Source organism: Lynx canadensis, chromosome B1 (assembly GCF_007474595.2).
Source record: "Lynx canadensis isolate LIC74 chromosome B1, mLynCan4.pri.v2, whole genome shotgun sequence".
NCBI lineage: Eukaryota > Metazoa > Chordata > Mammalia > Carnivora > Felidae > Lynx > Lynx canadensis.
Window position 1 is genome coordinate 96,385,539 of NC_044306.2, and position 20,412 is coordinate 96,405,950.

Below are 20,412 nucleotides of genomic sequence, written 5' to 3' on the forward strand. Positions count from 1 at the left end.
ACTGAAGAGTTCAACCCTGAAGTTAACTGCAAAGTTTGCTGCAGATGGCTGATGTTTCAAAGGTAGAATCTGTTTTCTAAGTGATCTGGGTAAAAACATAAGCAAAAGTCCCTGGTGCCACATTTCCCATCATGTATCACAGAATTGCCAGTGATAGGCCCTTCCTGTGGCTCCTGGGGACTTAATTTCCCTGGGGAACTATTGTGGTTATTCAACTTTAAGACCTTGCAGGAAGAACCACAGTTATTTCTCTCTGGGGTCTTACTCAGAGCAAGCAACATGGAAGTAAATAGTCACTAAGGAGGAACAAGAAGAAATAAACAAGCTTTTAGCCAAATGTATGAACAATTCACATTTTTAAAAATGGCCAAAATTTTACAATAATTATAAATTAGGGACAGTGACACGACCCTGTCATGGCTCATAATCTAGAAGAGAATGCAGACTATAAACCCATACCAGCTTTGCTGTTCCCAGTATGAAGGAAAGTATATCTATATGCTGATTTCTGCATGTAGTGGTTAAATACTATTTCAGGCAGGGAGAACACCAAACCAGAAATGAGAACTAGGGTCTAGGCCCAGTTCTGCCAATACCTAATGCTGTATGTAATCTTGGACCTACCTTCTATGTAGGATGCAGAGGGTAGCTCTTCTTGGTCCTAGTGTTCCAGAATTCTGCAATCAAAAGAAAGCATTTAATGAAACTACTCTTTGAAAAATCATTCTTGAAGGACCTTAAAGTCTTCCTGTCATTCAGAAATAACTTTTTTTTTTTTTTTTACCTCAGAAGGCTCACCAAGTAACATGCTGGAGAAATCAAAGCCTTGTTCTTACTATAGTCTACCATTTAGTAAATGCCTACTGCTTTATGAGATGCTTTTTATGCACTTGCCTTAAATATCACAATAACCCCAGGAGAGGTAGTGGGATGTTATCCTTTTTTACAGAAGGGAAGATCGAGGCTTATGCAGGGTAGGTGACTTGGCAGAGGTCATGTGTCTGATAAGCTCCAGTTCAGCCTGTAAGCCCAGGTCTCTCTGATCCTATAGTCTAAGTTGCTTCACCAACAGTTTATTTCAGATCAAAAACTGTATTCTGAAAAGAACTCCAGGTGAGAAAGACCAAAAATCAAACTATTATCATTTTTCATTGTCTCACCATCAGAGTTGAGCCAAACAGCAGCCCTGTGGACCTGTGCTCTGGTGAGAAAGACCAAAAATCAAAACTATTATCATTTTTCATTGTCTCACCATCAGAGTTGAGCCAAACAGCAGCCCTGTGGACCTGTGCTCTTCCATAATCTTGTTGCCCGCTATGGTTCTTACTCCTAAACTGTGAGACAGGAAACGTACACCACCCATTCAGGACTGCTGTTTCATACACACCTTTAAATATTTAGCAAAATCAGATTTCAAGACACTTAAGAATGTATTGCAAAATGTACAGCATTTATTCACATACAGACAAAAAGGCACAAATTCTACTAAATAGTTCAACAAAAAAATACAGCTGTCCTCAACTAGTTTTATAAATACTTTCAAAAAGGGGGTAGAAATAAATACAGGATTGGGCCATGTAATATAAAATAGTCATCTCTACATATACTTTGTTTAATTTCTGATTTTTAACTCTTCATGCACCTTTTTTTTTCCAATTTTAGCTGAATGGACACCAAGCTAGGCACATAGTGAAAAATCCTCTGTACAAGGTTACAAATGTAATGACAAGTTCGTCCATTTCAAAATAATTAAGATTTGTACACAACACATAGAACCCTTCATTTCGATTTTGTGTTTATAACCTAACAAATGACATTCCAGGCAACTTTACAAAAGTTTAACTAGCCTACATTTTGACATAATACATTGATCATAATCAAAGATATTTCTTGGTCAGGATGCACAAGGAAAGATAAAGCTGAAAAGAAAAGAGCAAATGGTTCCACACTAATAGAGTGCAAGTGGGTGGGTGGGTGTGTGGGCTGCTGCTATGGCTGCCTCATACAGAGTTCCCAGCAGGACATGAACTAACTTACAAAGCTATCATTACACTGTCAGAGAAACCGTGCTCTATACCATTTGCATTTCAAAGCAGGAATAAAAAGTGTGGGCTTTTTATTTTTTGTGTTTTGTTTTTGTGTGGGTTTTTCTTTATTTTTTGTTTTGGTTTTTTTTTGGTTCAGCATAACTTGGAACTTTGAAAGCTTTTCAACCTAAATGTGGGGAAAAAACAGGTAAGGCATTATTTTTGCACAAAACTAGCATTCCTAAATAGTGCAAATGAATCTGGTACCTCTTAAAATGGTGAGAGGTCATATACTTACTAAAATTTAGATTTTCTTTCTATGGCTTGACAAATTACCCCTCTATATATTCTACTCTCACCCAGAGCTGTTGCTGTGGTCAAAAGGTTAACTGAAAAGTGTCCACCTTCTTCCATATCCAGCAAAAAGGTTTCTGCTCATATGCAAAAAAATCTGATTTTTAAATTACTAGTGAATGTACAGCTTGGATCCATTAGGAAACTCCTAATATCTGTAGCAACAGCTTATCTGGAGAGCAGTCTTTCAAAATGAGCCCTGTAGCTCAAAAATAGTCAATCTAAAAACCTGGGTCATTCTTTCCCCTCCCCTGAATTAGCTACTAAAATGTATCTGAAAAGTTAAGACTTGGTTTGAAAATGTCATACATACAATGGGGATGCATCAGATCTACTATTTGATCATCCGATAAAACTTGCATAGCAAGATGGAATTCAATAAGCCTTTTTTGCTGTTGACAATCACCTGGAAGACTTGAAAGGTAACTACAGAACTCAAAGCATCACTCATTAAGTATCAGAATGTCCCTGCCACATGGAAACAGATGTATAAATGAATCAGGAATCTGAATACTGATATTAACAAACTAAGAATAATTTAGGGGAAGTTGGGCTTGTTCCAAGTGCCCATAATTCTAAATCTCATTGCTATTTAAACTTTCCTTCTCTTAAGTTTGATTCACAACTACATTGAATTCCAAAGAAAATTAACAGGACCTTAACACTATCCACTGTCTTAATACATACGCACTGCAGTGAGTGCAAAAACAGAACATTGTACTCAAATTTAATGCTAAATTCATTATTGCTGATAACTTACTAGTTATTGCCATTTGCAATTAGAAAGTCCAAGTTACGAATTGGAGCTTAGAACTCTGACTCCAGGAAACCTATTACACTTCAATCTCTTTCCCGTATAACCTTGGTCAATGGTAAGAGGTTATCGCAACTTATTGCCTTTCTATTGTTTTTAAAATATAACTTATTTTGGTTTTTTTTTTCCTTTTTTTTTCTTTTTCCTTTTTTTTTTTTTTTTCTTTTCCTTTTCCTTAAGGAATCCGTTCAGGTTGGAAGCCCAGATTCCCCAACATACGCACTAGTGGTTGGCTCTGGGCAGTTATGTCACCAGAGTCTGGAAGTTCATCACTTAAACTTGAATAGCCATTAGTATTGTTGGAAGCCAGACGGCCAGGTATCGCCAAAGGCCAGGGAAATCCCAAGCTGGCCCAGAAGGCAGTGGTTAGGGAAGAGGAAGGTCAAAGGTACTGAAAACATGGAACCAGCTGCCCTTTCTCACAGATAGAACTTTCTAACGGCTTCACTCTCCACCAGTCCCATTCCCACAATGCATTCAAGTGCTTCAGGCAATAGGACCTAGCTACATTTACCCCAGCTCTCCAAGCTGCAGCAGCTCTACCCTGTCCCTTCAGATTTGCAAGTAACAACCTTTGTTAAAATTCTCTCTTTCCCATCCGCAATTATAATTTACACTTGAATTCCCTAGAGTTACTGAAGCTTCAGAGCTGCTGCCTAGAACTAGAATGCAACAAAAACAGCCTTGTGGGCCAAAGTATAAACAGGATTTCAAGTTCTACCACAGTCCTAGAAAGTAAGTTTTATGGGCTAATAAATGGTACGTGAGGGTTTCTCAAGAACTGCATCTGATTCCGCATATTCAGGTAACCAAGAGTTTGTGCTTTGGGAAGGATACAGAGGGCAGTAAGAACTCAGGAGGCTTCTGTGAGCCTTGCCCTCTTTAAAGACTTATTTCATTCATTCTTATTTTAGTGTTTAATTCAGCCTCTAGTCTTAGCGGTGTCTTACAATCTACTCTTGTGTTTCCTCAACAAGTTGCAGATAACACACTTCTCACAACAATGATTTATAAATGACTCTGAAAAAAAAAATTCAATCTGACTTGCAAGTAAATGTGTTTGTGTAGCTCAGGAGTGATGGGTTTCTGCGTGTCCCCCGCGTCAGAGCTCCCGTCTAGCAACTCCGTGACAAGCCCGCGGTGCTCCCACACCATCTGTTTCATCAAGAGGCCAAGATGCTTCTCCTGATAATGTCTGTCCTCCTGTTGATGGTGCTGCTGGCGTGTATACATTTCTTCTCTGATGCCTCACTCTCTGAGTCACTCATCTCTACATCAGGGACATACCCGTCATTCTCATTGTCAGATTTTAATTTGTTTTTGGCCCTTTCCTTAGCTGGAACTCTGCCTAGGCCCAGATAGGGGTAGTCTGAGTGCTGGTGGCAGGCCCCCTCTTGGGCCTCTCCCTGCTGCTGCCGTTCCCCCTTCTTTGGAATCCGGAATCCTCCCCAGTTCTTCACCGGGCTGGCAGGCGTTGTAGGCACTTTGACTGCAGTCTGGTTATAGTTTACTCTGATTAGGGAGCCGTTGCACTTGGGCACTATCTCCTTCCTTGTGCCGGGTGCTGACTGCCCCCCTCCAGGGGAGGTGGTAGCTCGTGTGCTGTCCAGATGCCTCTGGGACATGTCTGTGGACCTGAGAGGCTTGTGACTCTGTTTACAAGGTCTGTCCTTTAAGTCTCCCTTACTGAGATCACAATGGAAACGATGGTCTCTTCTGTCCCCGTGGTCGGGCACCACCACACCATTTTTCTGTTGTGCTGACAGGAGACGCGCTTCTGCAAAGGTCTTTTCAAAACTCAAAAAGCTCTCTGGGACCACCATCCCCTCCCTTCTACCACACAGGTCTGGCTGCTTCAGCAGGGCTTTGCCTCCACTCCCAGTGCTGTTCTGCAATGGATCTCGCTTATGGGACTTTTTCAGCGAATGAACCAAGGAAGTACCCATTTGCTTCCTGAAGAATGCAGAATGCCACTTCAAGTCCTCTATCTTGGGAGCATCAGGGCCCACAGAAGGACTGTTGAACAAAAGCATGTTTTCCAGTGAGGACGAGGAACAGGAAGATGAAGGCACACCTATGAACATATAACCACAGAGAAAGAAAAATTACAGAGGCAGATCCAGAACAATTAAATTCTAGACCCGTGGCATGGCCCTGTTAATGCAAACTTCCCACCCAACACTACAATATACAACCACCCCATTTATAAAAATTTGGTTTTTCATATAAAGATATTACCTGCCTTGAGAATCTGCATACTCCATTCAATATGCTCTTATTTTATAAAATAGCTGAAGCTCACAAACTTTTTCATGAAACATCTAAGAAAAATATTTTCTGGGCACCTGGGGGCTCAGTTGGTTGAGCATCGACTTTGGCTCAGGTCATGATCGCACAGTTCATGAGTTGAAGCCCCGCTTTGGGCTCTGTGCTGACAGCTCGGAGCCTGGAGCCTGCTTCAGATTCTGTGTCTCCCTCTTTCTCTGCCCCTCCCCCACTCGTTCATGTTCTCTCTCTCTCGAAAATAAAACATTAAAAAAAATTTTTTCCTTCAAACAAAGTAACTGATCTTTCATAGAGGAATCCATGCCAAATCCATCTGGTGGTCAAGCACTGCCCCTACCCCTGCACCTGGCTAGTCACCTGCCTTGCCTCCCTACAAGACAGCACCACAAGGGGAGGCAGCAGGTCTCCACAGTTTCCTTCTCCAAAGTAAATATACCCTCACAGGGCCATAGTGAGGATACATACATGTAAGTACATGAAATGAGAATGGAATGTTTAAAATCATTCTTGACACACAGTAAATGTCTTTTAAAAAGGTTTACTATTATATGCAAAGCCCATTTGTGGAATTAAACTGAATTATCATCCAACATGAGGATAGGTTAAAATGGTGTTTTTCATTTCTGATGTAAATCACAATAACTAAATTTCACAGTGCAACCCAGTAAAGTTTACATTTCATGAAATCATATTAGCCTTCACCATGTGATGTGGCACTCTGACATTTTCTATTCTATGTCACTTGCTTTTAATGCTGGTGGTGACCCACTGAATTCATCTCACAACCAACTTACGACTTAGAACCCTCAGTGTGAAAAACACTGAGTGAATTTGTTAACACATTGGAGTTCATGGACCACATTTCTGCAGGAGCCTCCAGGACATCTATAAAGAGCCAATTTCATGTTTTGTCTCCCATAAAGGATAAACCACCAGGAAAACAAGGCTCTGCCAGGCAGGAGCCTACATGCGACCTCACTGCTCAGCAGACAAGGACCCTGCATGTAAACAACAGAGCTGGGAACTCTAAACATGAACCTGCTATGGACAGTCACAGGGGAAGGGGTTTTACAATCTGCTGGGCTAAAGATGTGTGCTTTCTCAAGAATCAACTGTTAGGGCCACCCTTCACACCACATTTCTTTTCCTCAGTCGCCTACTGTGGGAAAACCAAGGTAAGAGGGACTGACATTTTCTAAATTCTGATTTCCATCTACTTGGGATCCAGGTCTCTGAAAAGTCTCCGACTCACGACCTCCCATGAGCATGGTCTCCACTGAGGACACTCTCATCCAACAGAACGGCCCTGCTCATTCTCAGATTCACACATCAGAGTCTAAACCGCAGACCATGACTGACACTTAGAAGTCATGGCTGTTCTCCACCTGAAACCATCTATCTTATAAGACATGAGGTCCACTTGGGGCATGAGTAAGAACACAAGTGAAAATCTAAAAAGTGGAAAAGAAAAAAAACAGGCATCCTGAAGGTTTCCCCTTCATTCCCTGTGGCATCCTGAAGTTAGATTAATGTTGCTTTCAACCCATCAGACTCAGTATGGTTCATATCTCAGAGGGATGGGAGGGTTTATTTACCTTCTCTGGAACAACAGTAGGTTCTCATTACAGCCCTGTTACACAAAATACTTCCAACCTGGGTAAGAATCTCAATCACCTACCCAAGTAAAAACCTCAGCCATGAAATGCAAAAAGCTGCCTGCAGTATCCATGAAAAATGACCCTTAAGTGAAATCAGATGAAAATGCGCTTTACAGCTTATTTTTATAGGCAATCACTCATTACATAATACCTCAACAAGAGTCACAGAAAGCCCTCCAATGGCAAAACTCCACAGGTACAACCCGCACTAACGGCCCTGTGCAACGGCAGCTCTGACAGCTTGACCTCTGCCGGCTGGACACTGGCCGATCGGCACCAGACAGCCTTCCATGTGGGCTGTCTGTGTGAGGACGCAAAGGCAAGGGATAAAACAGGTCCCATTTATTTGCATTCAAGTAGGAATAACGAACGAAAGTTCACTTGAAAGAATCTGAATCACTTATGAACCCTACTTAGAAAAACTTACTTCAACTCATTTTAAATCACAACTATCAACTCTAGTTAATGATACATCTGAAAACTATTTATTCTCAGGAAGAAAATATCTAGGTTAACATTAGTAAGTTAATGCCATTAGTATTAACTATGTAGCACCTCAAGAATATCATTCAAAACTCCCTAAGCTTTTTTTCTCTTTGTTCAGCTGACCCATTTACCTCTAGTTCCATACATCTGGTTAGTTTTAGGTAAACCAGAATTCGGATTTCCATATAATAGGATAGAACAATGTCTTTGTTGTTTCTACATGTCAGTCTCTACAGAGACTAAAAGCCACAGAAACAGGAAAAGCCAGCGTCTGTGCCTGCATATGTGTCTGGGGCCACATGAAGGGAGCACTGTGAACACTGATGCTCTGGCCCAAGGGCAGAGCAGGGCCACAGAGCTCACTGAAGACCCGCCAGACCCACCCCACATACCTCCTTCTCTGAAACCTTTACGAGGCCAGCTGTGCAGGGCTCACGTTCACAGAGTGTTAGCGCTCAAAGACTAGTTAGAGGTCATGGTTCTGAACCAAGCCCCTTTTACAGATCAAGAGTCCCAGGCAGGTTCAGCGACTTGGCCAACTTTGCACTCCACCTCCAAGTCACTGAAGTGCTCTCCAGAATTGAGCAAGTTCCCCTTTTCACTTCACCTAGCCCAGAAAAATTAAGTAAACACTTGATGCTGAATCTCAAAAATATTCAAAATTCCACCTACACCAAAAAGTACACTGTGAACGTTATCTAAACATGGATATGTGTCTTAAGAACACAGTCTTAAGATACCTTATTTACGATATGTTACAGGTAGATCCGAAGGCTAGATAATCCATAAATCTTTACAGGTGTCCCCATGACACTTTATACATTTATCAAGTGCTTTGCAATATAACGTAGAAGTTGGTTTTGCTTGCATGTCACAATAGCTCCCAGAAGGAAGCTCGAGATACCTTCCTCATATTACACAGGAGGAAATGGGGGAGCCTCTGAAAACTTAGGCTTACTTGTATTTGGCCTATAAGGAGAGAATTTAGGATTCGACCTCTAGTTGAGGTCAAATTCATAGCCCTTTTCCCTATTACCATGATGCTTCAAATGCCAAAAGATTTTCTTTGAATATCAAAGCCTGTGCTATTCAGATTCTCCTATAGCAGAAATAAAAGAAAATTAAACATTTTTTTTTCCTTAACAGAACGTTAAGGTTTACAAACCCCTGCACTATTGTTTGACCTACAAGAGCTTAATGCATACCTGAAACTCTTTCTTGCTCCAAGAGCTTAGTGTAAAGATTGAATATCTGTTCCTGGACTTTGCACACAGATCGCTTAATCTTTTCCCTGCGGGTCACCATGTAAGTGAGGTTCCGAACCTAGAACGTAGAGAATAAAGATTCTAAGTAAGTAATACATTATAACGGTACTTTGGTGTTGGTTTTTTTTTTTCCTAAACATGAGAAATTTGTCCCGCTAGGGTCTTGTGTGACATCTGTAATCAAGATGTACTTCAAACACTTTATCCAATCTCTAATCTCCTTTGGGGCTGCTAACTAGGATTCCACATATACCCCTCAATGTAGGGGGCAGCAAAAAAAAGACTAGGAACTCAAAAGCCCTGCCCGCCCCCACCACCCCCAGCCTGAGGCTCATCCTCAGGGGAAGACTGCCGGGGTCCCGGTCCAGACTTGCTACCTCTTGCCAAGGAGCTCTGCTTACCACCCCTCAGTATCCTCTTTCCACCAATTCTATTATCTAAGGCTTTAGAGCAGTTCAGAAGCCACTTTGTCAAGCATTTTCTGAAGATGGAATTAGGTAAGCACAGAGTCAAGGGCCATCACAGGAGGAAACTCCCTCCCCCCTCAAAAAAAAAAAAACCCTGCAGAGCCCACTAGAAGACCAGTCACCAGGAAGGCAAGTAAACTTGTCAACTGGATAGTTGAAATGTGAGTTCACAGGTAGCTAATGTGTTCCTAGAGTGTGAAGCTAGGTAATGTCCTCACTTTGCCATTGACATGCCATCAACATCTCAAGGCCAGCTCGTGTCACCACTTGAAGAACTGACACTGCCCTTGTCCAGAATCACCTGTAAGTAACTGAAAGGACCCAAGTGCTAAGAGCTCCACTTTGTATCCCATGGCAGGCACTGGGATCACGTGCATATGCTAACAAATATGAACTAGTCGACACCCAAATCTGTTCCCCATTTTTAAAGCCACCTGTGATCAGGTGATATGAAAACAAAATAGTAAACCCCCTTAAATCCTTCAGTCCTCAAACCTACTGGGAAACCTGACTGGATTATTGCACCTGAAAACACAAATGTCAAATTTAACACAGCAGGGATACAATTAAACTTTTTCAGGAAGATGAAGACAAGATGCCCTAAATAGCTCAGTGGCAGGAGTGAAGGGACGCTGCATCCCCATCACGTCTTCTGTCCAAGGCAGGACTACACTCCCCTAAAAACTCACATCTTCCAGAGGCTTGGCCAATCCCTTCCCTGACAACCTTCCTTGAAATGGGCAAGTTCGAGTCACCAATCTTTTCTTCTGTTAGAATGGCAACAAGCCACACACACGACTGCACTCTGGCTTCTGTGCAGAGACCTCCCCTAGGGTTTCCAGTCCTTTTAGACCCTAACAATTCCAGCTGTTCTGTCCTGAGTTGTACTCAATCAAGGCAGTCTTGTTTGCAAGAGGACAGAAGGCATAAAGAGGAACAGGTTGGCTGGCTTTCACACTGCATCATGGTGCAATTTACTGGCCTAACACCAGGTCACCAAGTAAGGCTTCTGCTGACCCTAACCAATTCACGGACTATTTAGGATGTTCCTAACATCTCTCTTCTTGACGTGTAGACAGACGTGTGTGTGTGTGTGTGTGTGTGTGTGTGTGTGTGTGTGTTCTTAGAATTAAAGAACTGAAAACAAAATCACTCTCCCTGTCTCAGAGTAAGTATTATTTTGGTGTAATTTACCTTAGCTAAAGCCCGTTCTGACAGCCTCAGAACCCCAGGCCAGGAAGTAGGTGTCTTATAAAAATCATAACCAGTTTGGGGATAGAAGTGGCTAATAGGCTATTGTCTTTGATAAATACTGTTTCACCCAAGGCGGATATTAAGAGTGGAAGCTCAAAAAGAAGAAGGGGCAAGACTTAAATCTGTAGCACAGATTCAGAACTTTTGGAGAACAGTTTTTACATCAAGACAAGGCATCCAACTTCTGGAAATAGGAAATGGAAACAAATTCTGACATCCTAGGAACAGAGAAGAATCCTCTTCTTTTCAAGTCAGAGGTACAGCCAAGATAACTTCCATTTCCCTTACTCAAAATTATGCATGAAAACAGAGTATCCAAACTTCACATATTATTTAAATTCAATTTTGGTAGCTTCAACCACTACCCCCCAGGAAAGGCTTCCACCCTGGCTAAGTGGGCAAATTCTACTTCTTTCCCCCATGATCTCTGATGAGAAACCTCTTCCTATAACCCCAAAAAACTAAGGCCAGGGTGGATTTTCAATGGAACAAATCAGCCCATGAATAACCCAGGCCTAGCTGACCACATTTAGAACAGCGAGCGCCCTGAACTTTTTTCCCTCCCTTATGCACAGAACACTCCTCACACAGCTTCCATCAGCAGTCCCTGTAGTAGAGCTGAACCGAGGCTCTATCCTCAAAACATACCCTGCACGTGGCCCTTCCTGTGCACTACTCAACTAAGTGTCCTCCCCTGCTGACCAAAAAAAAAAGCCAATTCATGGGTGCACTCTCCCTCACACCATGTTAAACCAGAGTCCGGCTTTCCCCAAAAGCGGTGGTTCTCAAACAGAAACATGTGAGGACCCTAAAACACAGAATGCTGGCCCCTACCCCATTTCTGGAGTCAGAGGTGGGATCCAAAACTTGGCACTTCTGTGAGGTGTCCAGGGAATGTTGCTGCTGGCTGGGGCCCACACTCTGAGAACCACTGCCCTCGGGAATCCAAGAATGGTTTCAAGGGGTTTTCTTCAATGCCAAAACACTCCTTGCAACACTAAAGCTTAACATGCCTTTCATCCAGGGATAACTAGAACCTCTACCAGATTTTCAAAGGTGATCATTCCACTGTGTTGAGTAGGATAGCCTCCCAGGGGCTGGCCCTTTCCGATGACCCAGCCACAAGTGCACAGGCAGTACGTCTTTATCTGAGCACGTATTCATTTACGGATGTTTACTGCATTTTTTAAAAGATGTCTAGGGGAAAGGAACCCCACCAGAGTGAGTGGCAGCCTCAGGAACTTGACATAGCCACAGACTACACATCAGCAATGGTGTCTTCTTAAAGATGTTGGTTCTCAAACCCTCCTAAAATCCACTCCTGCCACCTTTCTGATCCAGAATTGTATCCAGGTGTGCAATGCCCCAAGGTGTGTATTTGCAAAAAAGAGCTATTATCATTATCAGTGGTTTACATTTCTAATGAAGTCTACTTATTTGTCAGTTTGGTATTGACCACAGCCTTGATCACAGACTCGTGTATTCTTGGATTCTGCATACCTGCTGTGAACTACTGTGTGAATTAGAAATCCAACTTAATTGAAACACAAAGTAATTTGTTATTTGTTCTGCTTACCCCTGCCCTGATAAACCTTTGGCCTGACATATACTTGTTGTCTATAATTACAAAGAACTGTGCAGCTTTCAGGAGCACAGCAAATATTTCAATTTTTAAAACCCAGAAAACATATTTTTCATTATAATAAGCCCATTTAAAACTGACACTAAATTCCCTAAGATCTCTTAAGCTTTTAATAAAGTAAATGTAAGTAATGCCACACACACACACAAAAATCCTGATTTATTCCCTGTTTCTCATACATCATTGGTATCATTCTACTTAAAACCAACAGTGATGACTTCAAAAAAAAAATGTTTAGAATTGAATTATAAGTGCATGTTAATCTGAGTAACTTAAGTACAGAAAAGAGTTAGTACACCACAAGCATTTTCTACACTTTTATTTTGTGGTGATTGTGAGACAAACACAGTCCAAACATTTAGACTTCTCGTCCTCCCTCCTGAGGACTATCTGACTCCATAGCTCATGCACCCCAAGTACAGCAGTTGTCAGGCTGGGATAATATAATGGCTTCCCACCAGGATTCCAGTTTATCCTTCTGAATCCCTTTCTCAGCTCTTAACAAAAACGCCACACACACGTGGTCGAGGCGAGGTCTTCTTTACACTCACCACCAGGGGGGGCACGGCAGCACAAAAGCCTCACAAACCCTCCGGCGCTTCACGCCTGCCTCTCCTGCTCGGCCTCTGCCTGAATCTGGAATCCTAACTTGGTCATGGAAGGGGTGTTACGACAGCTGGTCCTTGGGCACTCAAGTCTCGTACTAGAAGGATCTCTAATGAACACTTAATACTTTTGCTCCTCTGCCGTCTAGAACAGGGCCATGCAGGTCTCTGTGAGATCTGGATCTTTGGCTTAATACTGCTTTTTTTTCCCTATTCCTTGCCTACACTCTCATATTTCAAATCATCTATGTGTCAGATCCTCTCCCAGGCAGATGAATCACACCCTGCTAATAAGTGAGGTGCTTGGGGGAGATGCGTTAACCATTTCAGGCCACTTGGGTGCCTTTCAGTGCAGGATGCTTCAGGCCAGAGAGCCTCAGTCCCATCTCCTCTGCACTAATGAATTCAACAGTAGCTGGCAGTCAGGCGAGATGACGCAGAAGATGCTCTAAGATGTATCCCCAATTAGCAAGTCTCAGAGACTACCTACAGGGAGCAGGAGGCCCTGGAGGGAAGAGAGCCCATTCCTAATTATTCCAGTAGCAGGAAGGGAGGTCCAGACTGGGACTCCAAAGGTAATGGAGAACTGGGGAGGCACAAAACAGCAAACAGCTGAGGGAAGTGCCATCAGCTGAGGCTCCAGGCAGCCAACAGCCACTACGTTCAGCAATCCAGTAGTGTGATAAACTAGTGTCCTGAGCATTACAAGGGGCTCCTCAGACAGATCAGATACCCCTATGCACCAGGTACCCCACCCCACACCTGCACAGACACACCGCATAGACACACATGGGCATGGACACACGAGCAGACACGCACAACATACAGACACTGCCTCAGTGATGACTTAGCACCTCGTTGCCAGGAGTACCCTCTGGAACAGATATGCACGTGTATATAAGATCATGCACACATATCAGCACCCACAGCCTGCTCTCCTCCGTGACATTACCGGAATGTCCCTGTGAATCAGCCAAGAAATGAAGGTGGGCCAGAGAGGCGGTGCTTCGCTCTCCTTGATGAGCCCGTCACAAGCACCCAGTGTTTCCCCAGGTTGAACAAGAGATCTCTCTACTTCTGTCCGCCCCCACCACGAATTAAATCCACCTGGTTTTCTTTTCTAACTCCATTTGTAAACAATTCTGAGCCAATCCTTTGGTCATTTTCCCTGGGGCTCAGTTCCCGCTAGTACTGGAATGAAAGGCGCTAGTACTGGAATGAAAGGCGGAGGGGACACACCCCATGTGATCTTACAGAAGAACAATAAGGATTAATAGGAAAGTGTTTTAAAAATAAATCACAGAGAAGCTCCCGACTCTGTGGCAGTCTTACACATATGTACAATGAGTTTACCGGCCCATAAGTATATTGAACCAACACAACCTCATGCTGCAGTATGTACAAGGGTCTGAGAGTAAATGAACTGGCTACCATTCCTTGCTCTGGGCGAGCAGCCGCCTCTTTGCAATCTTCTTTTCTAAGTCACTACAAGGTGTCAGTGTCAATCATTACCCTCTCCAGGTCCTGCCGCAGATGAGTGAACAGCTGCAGCCTCCTAAACAAGACATCCTGCTCCCTCTTCGCTAGATTGTCCTCTTCGTCTTTCTTTGGAGTGATCAAGGGCTTGTTGAAGTTGACCTTCCTCTTCAACTTCCAGTACTGGTACAGGAAATCCACTACTTCCTCAGGCAGCCGCAGGGCCCTGGCAACATCCAGCAGGTTGACGAAGGTGTAGAACTCATCTTCCAGCTGCTGCAGCTTCTGCTTACGGACACTCACCCGGTGGGCCTCTTCTTGATTCTGCTCAAGGCTGGCAAAAGGCTCCAGCGGATTCCGAGGGGAACACTCAGAGGCCCCATTCTCCTGAGTGGCCCCCTCACCGAGGCTCTCCTCGGGTTTTCTATGTGAGCTGTGCTTCGGGCAGTAGGACTTGAACTTGACTTCATCGTTCTCCGCCAAGATGGTCTTCATCTCCAGGCCCCGGTCGAAAGCACAGGTCACGTGAAAGGCTGTGCGGCAGTTCTTCACAGAGCACTGGTAAGAACACAGAGGAGAGAAGAGACCGTTATGGAGTGACGGGGCTGAAGCCCCTCCAAGCCAAGCACCCCCCATGCGTGCGCGCGCGCGCACACGCACACACAGGAAGAGCAGCAGCACCTCGAACACGTGCAGGGGCAGGACATTCTACCTGGATCAACCCTGGTACACCGAGTCATATTTTAAGTAAGGTAAGGCTTGGAATTTAAAGGAACTCTTTAGGTGAAAGGTTTGGTGAACCAACCCTTTGGCTGAAAGGTTTGGTGAACCAACCCAACTCCCAGAAAGGTAACTGCATCCCAAACGCCTCTAAAAGCAGACACAATTATACAAAGGCCACACACAAACAAAAGTGGTCTGGCACTCAGATTATATTTAAAAAGAACATGTGCTCAACATGCAAAGTAAACTTTGAAACATTAATTGGTGTTCCTAGATTTGAACTCTTTTAAAAGTGTGCTTATATTAGAAGATTGAAAAAGAATCTCTTCAGGAAGAATGACTGCTAGTCAGAGTTTTTAAAGAAACGTGAATCCTCATTCTCACCCCCCAGCCGAGAAGAGCCCAACACAAGTAGAAAAATAAATGCTACAGTTCCTCCAAGCAGCCAAGGGCTGCTCACGTCTGAGGAGAATGAATGAAACAACTCCTGGACGAGCAGGAAAGAAAAGGAGAAAAGAGAATCCAGCACAGGAAGGCAGATGAGAAAAGGTCTCCTCACCCGTGAAGAAGCTCCAGCATATGCAGAAGGCTCCAGGGACCAGCGCAGGCCCTGCACGGAGACCAGTGTGCGCAGGGACTGGTAGTACCGGCTACTCCCAGCGTCACGTGTGCCTGACTGCTGAGCAGCAGAACCATGAAGGACCTGCTTCCTGTGGGTCACAGGGAGGTCGACCTAGAGACCAGGCACCACCCAGCCATGCCTTCCTCCTCACTGAACACCTTCCCTCTCACTGCCTGCTCAGGGCTATAATTTAGTGCCTTGATTCAGATGGCAAGCCAGAAGCCCAGCAGGAGGAAAGTCATTAACTTCTCCCCATCTGATCTTGCTGGGTGAATCCCTGGAAGGAGGTTCCTTGTGGTGACTAAAGCCAGTCCCTCAAAAGCAACACTGTATTGTCTGAGGCCAAGTGATCCCCGGGCACACCAGGGCTGCAGAGAGGAGCAGAACCCAGTGGCCCAAGGCCAGCTTGAAAAGCTTAATTAAACTCATTCAACAAACCCCGAATCCCAGAACCACAAATGGCAGAGGCTTGAGTTGGGGTTTTTTTTTCCCTCGTCATTTCGTTATTTAAGAGGTGACTCATTGCCAGCCATGATTTCTTCCATTTTTATAAAGTCTCTTATACCCACAAGTACAGAAAATCCAGCTCCCTTCACCATTCCCATTACAAACACTTATAGCATATGAACTAACATAAATCTGTTAATTTTACCTATAAATAACCTCAATTCCAAGAAATGTGTGAAATCAGCTTTAGTGGCAGAACACACACATACACACCTGGCCACTATCATCAACATACAAAGTGCTCCTCCCTTCTAGCGCGCAGCCAAGCGGGAAGTCAAAGTGGGAACAGATGACTGAGACGCTATCTGGGTCTGGCTTAACCTACCCCTAACCCAGCGCTCGGACCTTAAAGAGGAATGAGCTGCAGCGGAATATTTATACAGGACTTTGTAAAGGCGCCAAATGGCCTTCCTCTGGGTTTTCCTATTCAGGTTGACTCAGCAAACAGATGTTACAGAAACATAAACCAGAGCCTCTACAGCTGCAGACATTTCAGAGAGGAATTCTTTAATAAAAATCATTCTATTCTGTGAAGATATGAAAAATCATCAACCTTAGTTGGCCTCTTTTTCAAGCTAATGTTCTGGGAAAAAGAGGTCAGTGGCAACAAAAAAAAAAGTCATTTTATCGTTCTCTCTTCAAAAGGGAAACAAAGGTCTCATTTACCCACCTCTCACAAACATCAGTTCAGGACGTGGATAGGTGTGCTCAGGAAAGGGCATAAATTTTATCCTCGGAAGCACATCAGGTAACATGGAAGGAAACAACTTCCATTTCCCTCGGTCTGCCTCTGCTTGTGTCCTGCAAGTGTTCACGTGGGTATGTCTATACAGAAACACACTCACAGGGTTCTAATGCTTGTTTTTCATTCTGAGGCTTTTTAAAAATTTTTTCTTCCATTTTCTCCCAAAAGGCCAGAGGGTGTTTGTCATGTTTTAAACAGATTCTATTCACATGCAAAACCCTGCACTATTTTCAAGGTCTGCAGCCAAATCCCACCAGCTATCTCATGCCTCACCCTCTGAATATTCGTTACATTCTGGATTCTCGAACTCCAGCGGAGGTGATAATGAAGAAAAGTAGAAATACTAGGCTTACAAAATGAAAAAGTTTTAAAACCTCCAGTCAGTAGATAACTTTACTGAAACAAGATTTACCAGCCAAAATACAAAATGATTTTGCCCCATGAGGTCATTTCTTCAAAACCTAAGACTGGCAGTTTGTATCTGTGCTGATCTGTTGTGTTTTCTACATCAAGAGAGAAGCCACTACTCCTAGAATGTGTCACTGAGACCGGTGGCCCTGAGCTGGACTTTCTTCCCAGAGGAAGAGCTGGACTTGACCTTGAGAGCCAAAGCCACATACAGCATTTGAAGACCTTGGCGGAAACAGCATCTTGGTCATCTTAAGTCATGACTCTAAAGGCCAATAATAACATGAGCCCCAGAAGTCAATTTCTCAAGCAGAATTTTAGAAAACATGAAAAAGTAGCACACCATTTACATTCTCTCCATAATCCTACCTAAAGATTTTCTACATTTGTCTGTGTGTGGACATGGAATATGCAAGCAAAACTTTTAACATTATTGCTTCTTCCCCCCAGACACACACACTCCATCCCACACATCCTAGGTGCCAGGAAGAATTAGATGTCCAACCTGTACTCAGATAACACTTCTGCAAACAACACCTGGTGCAGCACCTCATGGGTGTCCCACTACCCAGTTGGTGCTCCAAAGAATCTTCTCTACCAAACGCTAAAGTTATTAGCACAGCAAGCTGATTTGGAATAGTGCACATCTAAGGTCTCAGGCACCCCATGTGTGCACCAAAACTCACAGAGCTGGTCTGCCACCAGCCGCATTAAGTGCAGGTGGGAAGGTAGCCAACCCTCCAGTGTCAAGAATGGTTCTTCCCTGAAGAATGGTTCTTCCCTGCCTGTGTAAAGAGCTGCAATGCCAGGCTTGGGGCAGAAAGGTAGAAACCAGAAATGAACTGATTTGCTGTACAGCTCAGGTGGACTTCTGACTTGCTCTGTGATTGTTACAGCTAAGGTTCTGGTTACACTGGACACAATTCGCCAGCTAAAGGTGTTTATACCCCGCTGGAATCACTCCTCAGCAGACTCAGAAGGGCTGGGAGAACCTTGCCCTGCTTTCTGGATTCTAGTTCCATGACCAAATCCTCTAAGAGTTCACACAGCCCTCCCTCGTCCAGCTCCAGAACAGAGCCATCATAACTGAGAGGATTACCTGTATGGAGGCCCCAAACTTCTCATTGCAGAGGCTACACACCAGCGCCCACCGACTGCTGGGGATGTGAGACACCTTCGTGATGGGTTCCATCTTCTCGGGGCTGCCAATGCTCACCTATAGGCCCAAGGAATAGCAAGACAGGGTAGCAGAGGCCATCAGACCAACAAGGACTGAGCATGGACAATAGAAACTTAAAGATCTTGTTTACATGCAGACCTCCTACCTGATAGCAACAAGGGGCAGGCATGCATGCACTCTCCTATGACAGGAAAACCCCTACTTTAAAGCATCTGGACAGGTCAGGGGCCAGCTCTGGTCCAGTAGCAGTAGAGAGTGGAGAGCCCAGAGCACATGGCCCGTGCCCCATGCCCTCCATACATGGGGGTAGGGGGAGAGGGAGGAAGGGGAGTTCAGTTGACATACATGTCCCTATTTATAAAAACACTCAGATAACCAATAATACTCACTTCTCACCTGAGTGTCTGACAGCAAAGACAGTTATGTATCAGGACAGAACTATCTAATATACCTCTGGCCCACAATGAAGTGGTAAAGACTGAAAATCTTAATTTAAATAGTTTGTGAACAATGGAGTAAATATAAACTAATTTTAGTACCTCTCTCACTGAAGAATACCATTCTCTTCAATCAGAAAAGATCATTACATTCAAAGTGGAAAATTACCAAGATAAATAAGGTATCCTCTCTGCATTCAGCCTGGATCACTGAACTGCATAGCTGTTAATACCAAACCGTGAGATACAGTTGTACCAAAACCCAAGTCATGAAACTACAATCCAAATCATCCCCAGATAATTTTCCTCAGGAGGAAAAATGCACCCAAAATCACACACCAAAAGAAATGCTGAAATCTGAATCACAAATGATATTCTCATAGTGAGCCATGCAAATTAAATTAGTCAAGGTCTGGGACTTGAAATAAATTAGACCAGACCTGAAATTAAAAAGGTTGAGGCTAAGTAAGAATTTTAATAAAAATCACAGAAATGTGTGGGCGCCTGGGTGGCGCAGTCGGTTAAGCGTCCGACTTCAGCCAGGTCACGATCTCGTGGTGCGTGAGTTCGAGCCCCGCGTCAGGCTCTGGGCTGATGGCTCAGAGCCTGGAGCCTGTTTCGGATTCTGTGTCTCCCTCTCTCTCTGCTCCTCCCCCGTTCATGCTCTGTCTCTCTCTGTCCCAAAAATAAATAAACGTTGAAAAAAAAAAAAAAATCACAGAAATGTGACCTATAGCAGTGGCTCTTTAACCATGCTACATGGCTCCCCAGGCCAAATGAAAGAGGTAGTGCTGATCCCTGGGGAAGGACACAGTGGCACCCAGGCCAAAGTTAGGCCACACTGCAGGTCCACTCCCGGTAACATGTATCAGCAGTGGGTTGGCCATGACACAGTTCTGAAGTGAAGTCTGAACACCACCAACTGAGAGTCCAAATCACTGGTGCTTCCAGTTAACATTCCCACAATATATACCATGACAGGATGACAATACACTTGAGATTCAGCTTGGGGGGCAGGGAGGAGACAGCAATTAAAAGCTGTCTTTTTACTCATTAGCTACAATACCCCTTATTTATGAACAGTTCCCCACTCCCGTGCCCAGCTAAAAACCAGTACCTCCTGAGCTAAGCTACTAGTAAGAACCACACCTACCTCAGGGATCCACAGAGCACAGCTGACATGGACCCATTTGGTGCCACTGCGGGTAGGCTTCATAGCTCCGCCTTTCTTGGGACACAGCAAACACTTTGGCTGAACCCCTAGGGCACATGTCCGGCATAGCCAACTACCCTCTGGGACCTTGAGGATTCCATAACAGGCCTGTGAAGCCATTCCCCAAGGAAAACAGAGAAAGAAGGTAGATTTACTTTTCCCCATATACCTATTAATTTAAAAACACCTAGGATGATTTTAACAGAAGTACTCCCAGGTCCACCCAGCTGGAGACCCTCTCCC

The 20,412-nt window shown here is 44.0% G+C and overlaps 1 protein-coding gene across 5 annotated transcripts in view; it reads right to left on the reverse strand.

Moving 5' to 3' along the window:
* Nucleotides 1-1,427: 1,427 nt before the first annotated feature.
* The window catches only part of JADE1 (jade family PHD finger 1), a 59,620-nt gene continuing 40,635 nt past the window's right edge, over nucleotides 1,428-20,412 (reverse strand). For 4 of the 5 annotated variants that reach the window (XM_030313070.1, XM_030313065.2, XM_030313067.1 and 1 more), the window contains exons 7-11: nucleotides 20,110-20,277; nucleotides 18,439-18,555; nucleotides 14,371-14,892; nucleotides 8,831-8,948; nucleotides 1,428-5,269 (exon numbers count right to left, since the gene is read on the reverse strand). In XM_030313070.1, the coding sequence (XP_030168930.1) occupies nucleotides 4,359-5,269; nucleotides 8,831-8,948; nucleotides 14,371-14,892; nucleotides 18,439-18,555; nucleotides 20,110-20,277 (1,836 nt within the window). In that variant the 3' untranslated portion in view covers nucleotides 1,428-4,358. The remainder of the gene's footprint in view (nucleotides 5,270-8,830; nucleotides 8,949-14,370; nucleotides 14,893-18,438; nucleotides 18,556-20,109; nucleotides 20,278-20,412) is intronic. The other variant, XM_032592899.1, reaches the window with a different exon arrangement.